At 39.4% G+C, this 15238-nt stretch overlaps 1 protein-coding gene across 1 annotated transcript; it reads left to right on the forward strand.

Moving 5' to 3' along the window:
* Positions 1-208: 208 nt before the first annotated feature.
* Positions 209-11627, forward strand: LOC129441552 (uncharacterized). Its single transcript, XM_055201234.2, has 3 exons — positions 209-1811; positions 3179-3910; positions 10238-11627. Exons 1-2 carry the CDS (start codon positions 918-920, stop codon positions 3749-3751), a joined length of 1467 nt encoding a protein of 488 aa, XP_055057209.2. The 5' UTR covers positions 209-917; the 3' UTR covers positions 3752-3910; positions 10238-11627.
* The last annotated feature ends 3611 nt before the right edge of the window (positions 11628-15238 follow it).

Consider the following 15238-nt stretch of genomic DNA (forward strand, 5'->3'; position numbering starts at 1 on the left):
ACACACTGTGTGCGCATTCAGTTTTCCCAAACACACTCTCACACGGGCTTGTGGGAAAGAAGTTATGCTGAAAATCCCCTTATACTGGGGATGAGTGTGTTTCTGTTTTCCTCCTTACCTCTCCCTCTCTCTCCATATCGCTCTGTCTCATGTTAGATCCTGTCTGCTTCAGCAACGTCTGAAACCCCACCTCCTTTCTCTCTCTCTCTCTTTCTCTCTCTCCACCCCATCTCTCAGGCGGTGTGGAATCCTGGCTGTGTTTAATTGCAGAGTGGCAGCCAGGCACAAGATCTGAGGGACAGATCGGGAATCACACGGAGCCGCTGCGTCTGTCAACACTCTACAAGCCCCAGTCCTGAGAAAGGAAAGACAGAAAGGGGGAAGAGAGGAAGTGTTTGGAGTTTGGGAAAGGGAGAGTGAGTCAGAGCAGGGAATTTTTACACATGGGAACGAGCAGATCTTGGAAGAAGGCAGAGAGTTATAGAGAGGCTTTGAGAGAGGTAGAGCAGGAAAGGGGTGGAGAAACGGTGAAGTAAGACCTCAAGTGAGTGAATTAGAAGAAGGAGAGGTGGAGGAAAAAAACTGGAGGGAGGGAAAGAAAAGAGGCCCACTGCTGGAGAAAGAGCAACAAGCTGCTTTGGGGAAGAACGTGAGAGCGGGAAAGTGGGAAAACAAGAGTAAGTTAGAAAAAATAACTAGGAGGAAGGAAGGGGGGGAGTGAGACGGGCAGAACAAAAAGTTGAAGGGGGAAGTTGCGAGAGAGAAACAGTATGTGAGAGAGAGCAATAAATGAGAGCAGACGCTAGACGAGAGCTGCGCAGATGAGAAAAACAGTCGCCGTGGATGGCCTGGGTGGAGAGAGAATGTGGAGACCAGTTGCATTTTAAGTCATTTGACCGGACGGCTTTTGGACTGGCATGCACTCGGACAATACGATATCGGGACAGCGTGCGTTCCGGACACCATCCTGCCATCTCTGCTTGCAGCATGAAACCGCACGGCCCCAGAGCATACCGAACGGATCGTGCCTGCGCGTGGAGTCCGGAGTATCACAGCGGACGGTCACCCTCCCGTTCCCAAAAGACTTGGCAATAGCCGACTACAGACCAGAGAGGACGGGAAGCTGTGCGACCTCTTCTCCACGCCAGGTGTACGCTGAGGAAATTCGCCATCCATCTTACTCCTGGGGGGATGTGAGGCCGGGCAGGTGGGATAGGCCATTAGACTCTCCGCACGCCCCCTGCACGTGCGTGAGGGAGATACGCAGAGAATGCGGCTGCGTCCAACGATGGTATTACCCAGAACACCCCTTTAATGGACGCCATGTCCCGCCATACCCAAAGATCAGAGGTCAAAGGTACTATAGAGAGGTCTTGTACGTCACGGAGCAGCACTACAAGGGTCACGATCAAGAAGACGAAGATTTACAGGAGCCTCAGTGGGACAATCGTGCATCTACATATAATGGACATTGCCAAAGGAGACAAGTATCTTTCCAGAATCACGAAGAGCGGCATGGGATTGAGACTAGCAGACAATCTAGTCCAAACAAGCCACTCTATAATGGGACAAACTCTGGACCGACAGCTTTCTTTCCCACCGAGGTTCCCCCGAGCAAGCTGAGTCACTCAAGGGTGCGTGGATACAAACAGGGACAGGAATTAAAAACGTCTACGGAGGGTGAAAGTCCGGAGAATCATGATAACCAGAGGAAGAGTCAAGGAACAGTACGTGAACAGATCAAACAAGTGGTCACAGAGCTAGAGGAAGTGCTGGGTGGTCTCAAACAGGTCCAGTTGGAGATGAAAGAGGTAAGGATACAACAGTACATTCTGAACTGATAAAACTATACAAAATTGTATAATACAGGATCTGAAAGTATGGCTAGTTGTCTCAAGATAAATCAAATCCATGAGGATGAGCTATAAGAGGTTTTCTTAATGCTGTACTTTTCTATTTGAGAGGGTATTTATGAATCACTCTGAGCTAGAATTGAGATAATGAGGTTTGTCAGTGATTGGGTTTCAGTGTGTTTGAGATGGGATTTTAATAAGCACAGAAATTTGACTCCTCAGGATAGACTCGGAATTCAGCCAGTGGAAATCTAACATGTGATCTTAGCAAGCATCTTCACATTGACAAGCATTAAAACAAAGCAACTGTCAGTGCCTCTAGCACCTGATACTGACCCAGAACACAGCTGATAGAAATCCAGTTGTCTTTCATTTCAATTGGAAATGTTTTATATACAACCTTCCTTAAAAGCTTATTGTGGAGAGGATATTAAATCTTGTGAAATGGAAGTGGTCAGTCCTTAAGTCCATCAGAGAGGCCTGAAAGAGCACAGAGATCTTAAAATCAATACCGAAAGATAACTTTAGATATATTCTAATTGACATTAGTAATAATGGACTCTGCATTAATTGAATTATTTAGATATGTCCTACCAATTGCCTAACCAGGCAATGAGCTCAGCAAGTTTCTTCTTTACATGATGATCACCTGTATAAATGTGCAGTTTTTTAGAAAGTTAATTTAAAGTACCTTTAAAAGTTAAATGCGCAACTGAGTGAAGTAATCCATTGCTAGGTTTGACCTCTCTTACGAAACATTGCTTTGTTTGTCACCTCATGTTGCTTCAAAACCATGTGACTGTTCTTTTCCATGCAGTCACAGCATACACAAAAATTTGAAATCTAAGCTTTCAAATCTCATTCGCAGACTTTAAACTCAGCAGGACACGATTGTTTTGTCAGACTCGTGATTAAATTTGGCACACCACACTCATAAATATTAAGGTGCTTCACGATGCAGTAGCAAAAGCATTTTTTTTGCAAAACCTTTAACATCTGAGGAACCTTTCTGTTTTGCAAAATGTTCTTTGTAGTAAAAAAGGTCAAGGTTCTTTGAGGAACCAAAAATAGCGGCACCTCTTTTTAAAATAGTGCCTATTTGAATGCCTTGAATCCTTTGCACAATAGGTATTGCATGACTTCAGAAGACTTGTAATGTGTCACATGAGTCTTTTAACAAAACTTTGTGCTTGACAAATGTGTAATATACTGTAAAAATAAGAAGTTTGGCAGAATTTTCAAGAAATAAATAATTTAGGTTTTAAATTACATGAGACCGAACAATTCTTTTAATTCCTGTGTTATTATCACTCTTTCTTGCTTAGGTTGTCCAACAGATTGACATTCTGACATCCAACATTGACCTTAGTGAAGAGGAACCAAGTCTATCCAATGGCTACCTCCACGATGCACAACACAGGAGCAGTAATTGGACCAACGCTGTTTCTCCTGGTGTTCAGGGAGAATCACCAAAAGATCAAAGTGACACAACACCAGAGACTTCTGATTCCTCTATTACACATTACCCGCTCGATGTGGATATTGTTCATATTAACGATCCTGCAGCGATGAGAAACCACACAAACCTTTCTCCTCCTGACCAGCGATCAATCTCAGCTGAAAATAACAGCAGGACAGTCGTCCAACAGAGCTCAGAGCTTCACGGGATGAGGAGCACAGCCAATGGTACCTGCTTACCACATCGAACACACAAAGTCAAAACTAACGGACACCAGCATCATAAAGGAGAACTGGAAAATCACATGCCACCTTTTTCACTAGTAGGCACAAAAAGTAAGAACCACCGGCCTCCACCTTATCCCCAGAACGGCCAGGTGAAAACACAGACAGCCCCCTGCCCTGGAAAACATAAGACGATCTCCTCTACTATAGTGTAGAGAGACTGAACTTACCATCCCAAAAAAGCCTCTTATAACCAAAGAAGACAACACACTTAAATACACAGTAACAGATGCAAATGCAACACACACACACACACATACGTATTCATTTACAAAGGATGTTTTGCCGAAGGCCGCTTGGTGACAAAACTCAGGGTGAGTGAGACTACACATCCTCAGATTAATGATCGATAGTTTCTGTGTCCATTTACATGCACATGCGTATGTTTGCATTTGTGTTGTACATTTTTATTACATGTTTTTTCTTAGAAGAAAAATCCCGCCAGTTCCAAATTGTCTATCCACATTATTATTTAGCTCTGGATTCTTACTGCATGTGAACAATAGTCTCACTTTGGTCTATTTCATTTCTTCAAAGCAATTTTATGAAAAACATCAAAGTCAAGGCCCGTACCTCAAAGTCTCCTGAGCTTTAAAGGGCCACATTTTCTGTGTTTACTTCTCAGATGTGCTCCATTCAAAAACCTTTATGTCTGTAATAAGACTTCTGATGCGTCTCATTGGTCTTGTGTTTAAGGAAACACTCCCATAGCTGTTAAAACTGCCAGCATCACCGTGATTGTTTCCACTTTACTGTTTCCCAGAAGAAAAAGCATGTCTGACATTACTGAGTCAGAGACTGAAGACAGTCTACACAATGACTCAGTGTTACTACAGCTCATGAAAGATTTCTGCCATCTGCTCCTCAGGCTAATATGGTGTCAATATGCTGCCCTGGCTTCCTCAGATTACCGAGAGCTTTGTTGTTTGGCCTCCAGGCAAATTTAAAATCTCCTTTATGACATTATTTCACAACTTTAGTTTTGTGGCAGCCTGGTGCTCGAGTTTTGGGGGAAAGCTGAAAAAACTAGAGCACTGTGTGGTTCATCGCTGAGGAATTCAGGACACAATCAAGAAGGTTTGAGAAGCATTCTATAAATGAAACTTTAGTGAATTTGTGGTTGAATCGCTGATTAAATTTGGATTTCTGCTCTAGGGCCAGATGTTATTCTGATAGAGGACATTATTACCTAATGCATCAATGAGATTAACTACATGTTTACTGAGAAGTCCTTGCACTATAGGAAAACTCTCCACCACCAGTGCAGGAGTGTTCTGTGTGGATGCCAGTGTGCTCTCAGTGCTTGCTAGTTTTCTGGGCGGTTACCAGTGTGATCTCAGTGGTTAATTGATTGGTAACTATAGTTTTCTGGCTATTGGCTAGTTTGTTTTGAGTGGTTGCCTCAGTCTTTTGGGTGGTTATTATTGTTTTCTGATTGGTTACTAGGGTGTTGAGAGGTTGGTAATGTGCTCGGGTGGTTGCTAGGGTGTTCTGGGTGATGGTAGGGTGTTTTGAGTTGCTAGGATTTCTATGTGGTTGCTAGTGTTCTGGTTGGTAGCTACGGTGTTCTGAGTGGTTGCTAAGGTGCTCTGTTGGTTGCTAGGATGTTTGGGTGGTTGCTAGGTTGTTCTGAGTGGTTGCTAGGGTGTTTGGGTGGTGGTTGCTTGGGTGTTCTGAGCAAGGCTTTGAGCTGGTTCATGGAACGAAAACGAAAACCAGAAACTTTTGATGTTTTGCAAGGAACAGAAACGAAACCAGAAACTTTCAAAAAGTATATGTTCCGGAACAGAATCGTTTATTTAAAATAATGGTAACCGGTTAATACCGTTAATTTTTCATTTTTTGACAAGATTTCTGTGCAATACTCGGTGAAGTTCACTTCGGGTCGTCGTTGACTCATCTGAGAAATGAGAAGCTTGCCAAGTAGCCTACTCAAGCCCAAGTCTGTAATGCTCAATCATAAGAGGGAAATATTCTAGTTTACCAAGTTTCTCAAGATGTTTTTTTTAATACTAATTTGTGGTGTAACAGATCGCAGTTGATCCTTGATCCGTACAGATCACGACCTACGGTTTGGCTTGCATGTGATTCGCCGATTAATATGCAAATTTAAATAAAGTTGATCATTTGCACGTGTTTCAAAGGCTTGCAAATGTTAACACTTTAGTGATTGTAAACAATTTAACCACAAAAAGGCGCTAAAGTGAGCAATTTTCTGTACGCACAGACGCACATGCAGTTGAATGTGTACGGTCCAACTCCAGTCAAACGTGATCATCCCTATGCCCTGAGTGTCTCACTGTAGTCTATTAAAATACATTTGGCGAATAAAGCACTGAAAACAACATCATTTTCACTTTATGTGGACCGACACTTAATGTGGATGTGTTTATGCTGCATCTTCTTCCTGAAACGACGTTTGAAATTCATTCTCCGTCTGTGTGTCAGGATAACATTACATTATTAAGGAGCATGCGATCAGTCCAGAGGATTAATATCCAAATAGGGCAGATTGTTCCTTTTTCATCTCAAAGCAGTGGCCATATCAGAGCAGGACACATTTCAAAAGTTTTGCTTTTGCGTCTTCTTTCTCTGTGCAAAAATGGAAATGTTTATGGTCAGGGTCTAGGACAGAGGCAATCAGCGAAGGTCTGGCCACTAATGTGCGGACACATGCACGTCTCTGTGCAGCTTCCAAACCATCACGGACACATACAGTACAAATGATTTCTCATACAAATGATTACTTTTCCAGACTGTCAGGGCAGCACTGATTCACGTCATTTACAAGACATTCACAAATTAAGAATAGAAAAGTGATGAATAGTCTGTAGGCATTTGTCGACACTCAGCGTTTGTTAACAAATATTTTTTTCTTTTAGCTGATTGTATTAATCGATCATAAATCCTTACCTTCGGTAAACAGTTAACCGGTCAATATGAACATCCTTAGTTGCTAGGGTATTGTGGTGTCCTGTTAAGGATAAAACAAATTGATTCTTCACAGCCGAGGCTATCCTAAGATTAATTGCGTGCCTGTAATGGCTGAATATAATGGCAAGATATTTTAAAATAAACAATTAAAACCTTTATTAAAAAAGGGTGTGTTTAGCAGAAAAAAGTTTCTTGTCACTGTATTAGTGTCATGTTTTGTATTAATATTATTCTGTGTATGTTGTGTATATTTCTAAAGGTTCATACATTTGATATATTGTTGGTTAGTTTAATCTACATCAAGGTGTCATATTTTCTCAATTAAATGTATATTATTCTGGTTCCATATTTATTTTAATATTTTAAGTCAGAAATGTCTCCGCTGTGTCCAGCTGACCGGCATTGCGGGCACGTACGGCAGGTGACACAAATTATGGATCCTCCGAAGGCAAGACCGTCTCATTTCAGTGCTGGCCTTCTGAGGTCGCGTCCTTAGAAGGTCGCAGCCCTTGAATTGGGACACAGCTAGGGTGTTCTGGGTGGTTGCTAGGGTATTGTAGTGGTTGACAAGGTGTTCTGGGTGGTTGCTAGGGTGTTCTGGCTGGTTGCTAGGGTATTGTAGTGGTTGACAAGGTGTTCTGGGTGGTTGCTAGGGTGTTCTGGGTGGTTGCTAGGGTATTGTAGTGGTTGACAAGGTGTTCTGGGTGGTTGCTATGGTGCTTTGGTGGTTGACAGGGTGTTCTGGGTGGTTGCAAATCTATGTGTATGATGGTCTCTGTATATGACTTATGTGATTTATGTTACATGTTTTGACATGCCAGGTAAATATCATAAGTCTGATCTGTTCACTAACCTCAACAAAACAAAAAACATGATCTAAAATATGATTCTGTGGTATGCACCTCATCTTAATACAGTTAAATTGAGTTTAAATTCAGAAAAAAACTTTAAATCTGAGCAATAGTAATAGTGACTTATAAATTACCAAGCACAACCAGTTTCTTGTTATCTCCTGTGGTGTGGCTAAACAGTGGCTAAACTTAGCTTAACTTTATGTGTGTATGGTGGCACTGATAGTAGAATGCTCGAAAAACAAAAATCTGAAACTATTCTTACTATAGACATATTTTACATTCCTCTTGGTTTAAAGTAAAAAAAGGCAAATGTGATCTCAGTGAATGTGGTGGAGAACAAAAGGAACTGATTTCTGCCTGCTGGGATGTGGAAACAGTGGTTTAGGTTTGGCAGTGAATGATTGTTGTCCTCTAGTGGATGGTATGCATCTGTGCAGTCTTGTGTTTCTACCGTATAGTTTTCAAGCAAGACCTTGTATCTGGTTTTCATTAGAAACCACTTGGCTGCGGGCCTAACCGAACGAGGCGAGCTCTGCAATATCTGTGATGGTCACATAAACACAAGCACTTTCAGACAGTATTTACAATGATGGCCACCCACTATCTGGCAGGGCAGAACAGCTGGCTTCATGACACAAACCAGGAAGTAGGTGTTGCGAAGAAGGCCACGATGACCGGCGGATGTTTTGGTAGACGTGTGTTTACAGAGAACGCCCACAGCTTGGTGCCTTCTTTCTGGCTGAACAATGTCTTTCTGAGACTTTTCGGGAAAGCGTGTCTGATGTGAATCTGATGTAAAAGAAGCCAGATGCAGGTCATGACAATCACGTCCATTGGCTTTCATCTGAATTCCCAAAATCTGATAGCAAACAGTGAGTATCTGATAACCTTTCAGACGTTTCTCTTGTGAAAAGACCTCTGTAAAGTCTTCTTAGGAGAATTCACGAGAATATCTCTGACTAAGCTTGGATGCACCACAATATTTTTGCACTCAAAGATCAAATTTATAGCAACTAACTTTACTAGCATGTTTAGATTGATATCTCTATACTCTTACAGTAGGTCAGCACACATTTGAGGCTATTTATAATTCCTATGAGGAATTTTAAGGAGACAATGGCATCTCATGCATCTTCATTATCATCTGGATCACCAGATTCGGTTTATTTCTTTTTCATTTTTTTTATCTTGGAAAAAACATGAAATAGATATAGATGTGCACCAGACTGTTTGACTTACAGGTAGGTGGATAATGACAAGTGTCTGCAAGTACTTAGGCGGTCTTCAGTTCAGACGTTGTCTTTAACGCCTTAAAGATGAAAACAGATGATGCAGTAATGTATAGACAGATTGCATAAAGTCTCATCCACACTGCAGCCTAATCTGTCCAGGCTGTCACCAATACAATTTTTGTTTTGCGTCTGCATGCTGATGCTAGGGTTCAGTTTCAAACTACGACAATAACAGACTGTGCATGTGTCTTCAGATAACCCTTGATAAATTGACTTGTTTAAATAAACCTGTGAACTCTATTACTCCTAAATGCATGCTAAACCAATCAGATTACAGCCTGCCAAACGGATAAACTGCTTTACGGGTTTGGGTTCATGATGTATAAGACGGTCAGTGGGTGGTCTGAGACTATAACAGTGATGGAAATTACATTGAACAAATGTCAGAATACAAACAGCTGGATGTCAGCTAAGCATTTAGGGAATGTCTCCAACTTTCTCTCTGTTTCTCTCCTGTTAGATCTTAGTTATGCTTCATTATCAGTTTTGCATTAGACGTTTTGACACAAATAACATAATTTCTATAATAAAATGAGTGTAAAGAGCTATTAAAGTAATGTAGCATATATTTTTCAGATTATTATAGAGTCAAAACTTAAGAGGACCCCTTAATGTTTAGAGGAGAAGAAGGGACCCCCAGTACATCAAAGTAGATGGTTACATTGACATTAACATAATACTTTCTGGTCATATTCTATTTACATACTATGATATTTTAATTTTATATTTTATTTTTACAGAATAGATTTTATTATGCTCTTCATTTTAAAATGTCTATTATTTGCCTATTGATTTAACCTAATTTAGTTCTTGAACTATTTTGAATTCGAACAATATTTGGAGGACCCTCTTTAATACCACCATGGACCCCAATGAGACCCATGGTCCTGAAAATAGATTGTTTGATCTGGACCAGTCAGCATCAACCCCAAAAACCATAGCAACCACCCAGAACCGCATAGCAACATTCATATATTATAGATTAAATGCTAAATGATCAGTAATTGAATTAAGCTAATTATTCCTAATCATTTCTAAAGTCTATTGTTGTACTGGAGGGCCTGCAGCTATTAAAAACCTTTCAAATCAACAGGATGGCATTATTACAGTCTTGATAAAGACAGCAGACTGCGGCATGAGGAAAAATGGAGTCCTTAACATTGAGCCAAACTGAGTAGCAATAAATCGCATTGGTAAATGAGAGCAATCTTGGCTTTAGAACAGGAAGGGATAAATGTTTTAACACATAATGTGTGTCCTTGACGAAAGCCAGAAAGTTGGGTTCGGGAAAACACAAGGGTTAAAAAGTCAAAAGTATCATACAGTTTCACGGTTGTATTTTGTTATTATTGCCTTTTAGGCCTTTCAAATTGTTTGTTGGCAACTTTTTGTCTTTCCCTGATCTGGGACCTGAGCCAGGGAGACACTTGGGTATACGCATCGATCAACACGTTTGAAAGGGGCATTTGTATAATGAATTTGCCCATGGCTTGTGACCATGTCAGTGATGGTTGGAGACTAGAGAACAGCATGTAATGAAAATGTCTCTTTTAATATGCAGGGATTGATGCCACAAAGCTCATCTGAGGACAGAAACACTTCAAACCAAAGTGCAGTGACTGTATTTCCCATGGAAAACTCCAGGAACATCTGGATCTCAGATCTTCTTCAGCGTTTTAGAGATATATCTCTGCCTTTCAACATTAAAATAGACCCATGGCCATCCAAAGCGCTTTACAATTTGCCTCACATTCACACACTCGTTCATACACCGACTGCAGTGTCAGCCGTGCAAGGCACCATCCAGCTCATCGGGAGCGGCTGGGGTTAGATGTCTTGCTCATGGACACCTCAACACTTGGTCAGGTGGAGCCGGGATTGAACCACCAACCTTACAGTTTGTAGACAACATATATGATCCACTGAACCACTGCTGCCCCCATTACCAAAGCTATACATCATTTAATATATAAATTACAAACCTGCCATATTTCTTCTCATGTAGACTTTGACCCACTGCATTTTAAATGAATGTTTATCATCATATCAAGTATGTACTTTTCATGTACATCATGTCTTTATTGAGACCAGCCAATCTAATGGTTGTGTTGCTCTTTTTCTCATTTATGCATTTTCTGACTGTTGGACAACAGGACGTCTGTGTGGTTGGAATTCTGGAATCGGAATATCACAGTATTATCCAACACATCCGACTCTGAATGCAACATTATTGCTACAGTAACTGCATCACTGTTTGTTATCAGTTAACATTTAAACTTTATCTCATCTCCCAACCACCAATTTCTCAACCCATTTTAAAGATTTTTTGCTTTCATGTAGCCATTCCTAAACCATTACCAGTAACCAGTAATGGCTTTCAGCTGGTTAGCAGTTCAACCAGTTTACGCTGTTTTCATTTTTTTCTTTTTGCTCCCCCCCTCTCTCTCGCACTGTGTAATCAACTTTGAGCTGATATCAGCATATTGTTGGAAAAGTATGACTTTATCACACACAGTCTTGAGCTCTTGGATTTATGCAAACTATCGCCAGCGTCCGTGTGGATTTGAAAGACTGTGAATATATGCTGAAATGCTTTACCATTTCTTAATAATGTCTTATATTGATAAGACCAAAAATGGACATGTTTTCTTCAGAGAAGCTTTTGAAATGTTAAGCTAAATCTAATGTTAAGCTAAATCGAATATTATGGCTTAAAGGCAGCTCACTAAACCACACCTGAAAGGTTGATAAAGTGGATAATCTTTATTGAAGCTGTGGACTGGAATTATTTAAGCAGTATTTAAAGTCATTTTATTGAGTGTTGCAGTCATGTATTTTTACCCTGTGGTCAACAGAGGGCGCTGCAGGCCACACAACATCATAATGGAAACGGTTTATAATAGTGTACAACTTGAAACATGAAATAAAACATTGTTTCAAACATTTTTCAATGACTTCTGTTGTGTACAGTTTTTACATGCTTCACAAATGCTTTACGCTTTTCTTTAACCATTTTGGGTGAAAAAATATTAATCTAATTTATTGCTACATTTTTAATTAGCTGTTTTAACTATATTTAAATTTAAAGGGTTTTAAAAGAAAAAAATTAAGGACGTACAACAAATATAATGTCACAATACAAAATGATAATGGTCCTAAACTAGGCCTTATTTTTTTAAAGCAAAATTACATTTATTTTTTTTATATTTATTTTCTTTTATATATATATACTGTATGTAAAATATATATATACAGGCCAAAAGTTTGGACACACTCACTCACTCATTCTTTATAAATATATTTTTTTCCACATAACAGAATAATAATAAACTCGTCAGTCTGTTCTCATATTTAGTTTTTGCAAATGCCATATACTGTACAGTGTGTAACATTATCGCACACATGACTGCGTCTTTCCAGTCTGACATTTATAACTTATATTTTGACACATGTATATATTGTAGTTCAGGTCTCATTGGGGTCAGTATTGACAGTGTCTGCGTGTCTGTTTATTTAAATCTTGTCTGCGAGTTTCCACACTTCTCCCTGAGAGACCCCTCACCTCCCAGCATGCATTTGTGCAGGGGTCTTAAACCATTTCACACCTTTACAAAGTCACATTTAAATGTCATTCCATTGGATAACAAAATATCAAATCAACCACTAGTGTCACAACATTTCAGAAAATCCTAAGAAATGTATTTTGCTTAAAATCATCTAAGAGAAGTGTGCTTTAGTATTTTTCCATCTAACGGTGACACACTTTAAGATACTTAACTGAGTGTATTTTATCATTCAAACTTCTTCATCTATTAATGCAAGATTGATTTAGAGCAGAGAGTAAGTATGTATAATGAAATCAGCCTGCCCGGCGGATTCATTTCATTCATTGACCTGCTCATACGCCACAGTCCTGTGATTTTTCACTACCCTTTCTAATCTCTCATCTGTACCGCAGGCTCCAGCCAAAACTGACAAATATTGAAAGTGTATGAGTCACTGTGACCGCTTAGTTTGGCCGTCTGGACCCAGAAAGACAAATGGGCCGGATTATTCAGGGGTGAGTCCTCGAGTCTAGCCGTTAAGTTTCTGTAGGCTAAGCGAGCGTGCGAGGTCACTCAAACAGACTCATTTCCCTCGGCCTGAGCAAACAGCTAAACTAAATGGATAATTTGGACACTTTTTAAATTGAGTTAAACAGAAAGCGTCACGTCTCAACAAGAACGCAATTTACAAGAAGTAGCCCACAAAAAAAGGTTTGGAAATATTGGACTAGGCAAATTTTTAGAGAAACTGAACGGTTTGAAAGTCTTTATATACTGAAGATATTTGAGTAAACAGTCCTGATGTTGATTTAGACACATGAAAACGTCTCGGGTTACATATGTAACTGTTGTTCCCTGAGAAGGGAACGAGACGCTGCGTCTCCCTTGCCATTCTTCCTTCGTCCCTGTAACGCCATCTTTGGCAATATTTCAGATAGCTTTATACTTCCTGGCTCCCGCGTCACCCTGTCTTTGTCGTTAAGCCTCACCATTGGTTGAATTTGATATACACATTCAAACGCACTTACCCCTGGAGGCGTCTCCAAAGTGTCACCGCAGTGACGCAGCGTGAGTTCCCTCGATAGGGAACTGTAACAATGTATCTTAAAAGGTAACACGATGTAACCTTGCTCTTACTTGAAATGTGTCCCCCGATGTAGTCCTTGAATTTGAGGGTATTGGACCTGGAAAGTCCTTGAAAGGTCCTTGAATTTGGAGTAAACTAAGGTGTGGGAGCCCTGTAATTGGTCAGTCACAACATTCCAAGGTTTGTTATTCTGAGATAACAACTGTTCAAATAATTACACACAGGTACAGTTTATTATTACAATTGAATATATGGGGGTGGTTTCCTGCACAGGGATTAGCTCAAGCCAGGACTAGGCCTTAGTTCAATCAGGAAATATAATAGTTTTAACAAATGTGCATTACTAAAAACATTACCTGTGTGTATTTTGAGGCAACACAAAGGGCACTGATGTATTTTAAGATATGTCAGTTCAAGTTTTTAGTTTGGACAGCTCTTACATTTAGTTAGTCCAAGACTAGTCTAATCCCTGTCCAGGAAACCACCCCTTAATACCATATATGATACAAATGATTAAACCAAATAGTGTGTTTGTGACATTTGAACGTCTAATTTTAAAATTGAAAGTAAAAGGGTTATCCTCACGGAAGGTCTGCATTCATTAAACATTAGCAAATAAATTATTTCAAATCAATATTTAATGTTCCTTACCTTACTTATGAGGTAAATAGCTGTGTAATAAGCAGGGTCCCAGCCAATATGGGCTTTATATGTGGTCCCTATATGGGTTTGTCAGCAGGTTCCACTATGGCTCCACCTGGATCAGCCCACGTGAATTTGACATTATAGAGTCTGAGTGTGGCTTTTGTGGGGCCCAGATCGGCAACTTACATAGGACCTATATTGCCCCCACTTAATGAAGCCCACTTGTTACATGCCAGGGCCCAGTATGAGTTTTTAATGGGTACTGCACTGGTTCCTTATTATGTAATAATTATACTTTAAATGCTTACTTGTAATTTAGCTTATCTATTTATTTAAATAATATATTTGATTAAAATTGATAACCGATAAAAGCAATTTTAGTTTGATAAACATGAGTTTTCAGCATGATTGTTTAACTGTTCATTCATAACATCACAAAACATGAAGGTGCAATATGAAAAATCAAATAAAAGCTGTAAAGGTTCAATATATCAAACTACTTTATTGTCATTTTGTTGCACATTCAACACTAAATAATCAACATTTTACAACTGCTAATGCAGGTAATGACTAACAATTTAACATAACACTTAAAACAAGAAGTTAAACTCTTAAATTGCTCGTGACTCAAAAACAACACAAACATTGCTCACTGTTCTGGAGATGGTCTTAACCCTTTATAGGGCACTCATTGAAATCTTTGGAAATTCTAATTTTTAACATCAGAAAGCTAATGGGGGATGTTACAGGACATTCTTTAAAAAAAAAATGTAACAATATTTTTCACCTTTGCATTGCAAATCAAGGTCAACGAAGTTACCATATATGAGCACTTGCCTGTCTAGGGTAAAATAAATTACAGAGAGTGAATCTTTAAAATTTGATAAAAAACACACACAAACTGCAAGGGACATTTATTTATTATAGGCACAAACTGCAAGGAACATTTATTTAGAGACTACTAATAATAAGTACCTTTGTATGCCATTTAACTATAATTGAAAACATACATTTATAAGGCATATGTCTAAAAATGGACATTTGTGCTACTTAGGTGAACGGGGCATATGATCAAATATGGTGCGTTTTTCAGTCAAACATTAAGCAAATTTTTATAAATGCTATGCAAATAACAACAATCTCAATCTTTAACACAACTATTCAACCAAATAATTTGTGAGTTACATCAACTTACCATGTTTAGTTATGATGTTATAACTATTGCTGTGGGAGAAGGCAGGTTCAAAAAAGTAATATTTTTGATTTCTGGAAGATGGCTGTGTAT

The sequence above is a fragment of the Misgurnus anguillicaudatus genome, chromosome 2 (assembly GCF_027580225.2).
Source record: "Misgurnus anguillicaudatus chromosome 2, ASM2758022v2, whole genome shotgun sequence".
In the NCBI taxonomy this organism is placed as follows: Eukaryota; Metazoa; Chordata; class Actinopteri; order Cypriniformes; family Cobitidae; genus Misgurnus; species Misgurnus anguillicaudatus.

Excerpts from the sequence above, each read along its gene's own strand:
- LOC129441552 (XM_055201234.2), top strand. The coding sequence starts at position 918 with ATGCACTCGGACAATACGATATCGGGACAGCGTGCGTTCCGGACACCA. Across the intron at positions 1,812-3,178 it reads TCCAGTTGGAGATGAAAGAG|GTTGTCCAACAGATTGACAT; the intron begins GTAAGGATACAA and ends TTTCTTGCTTAG.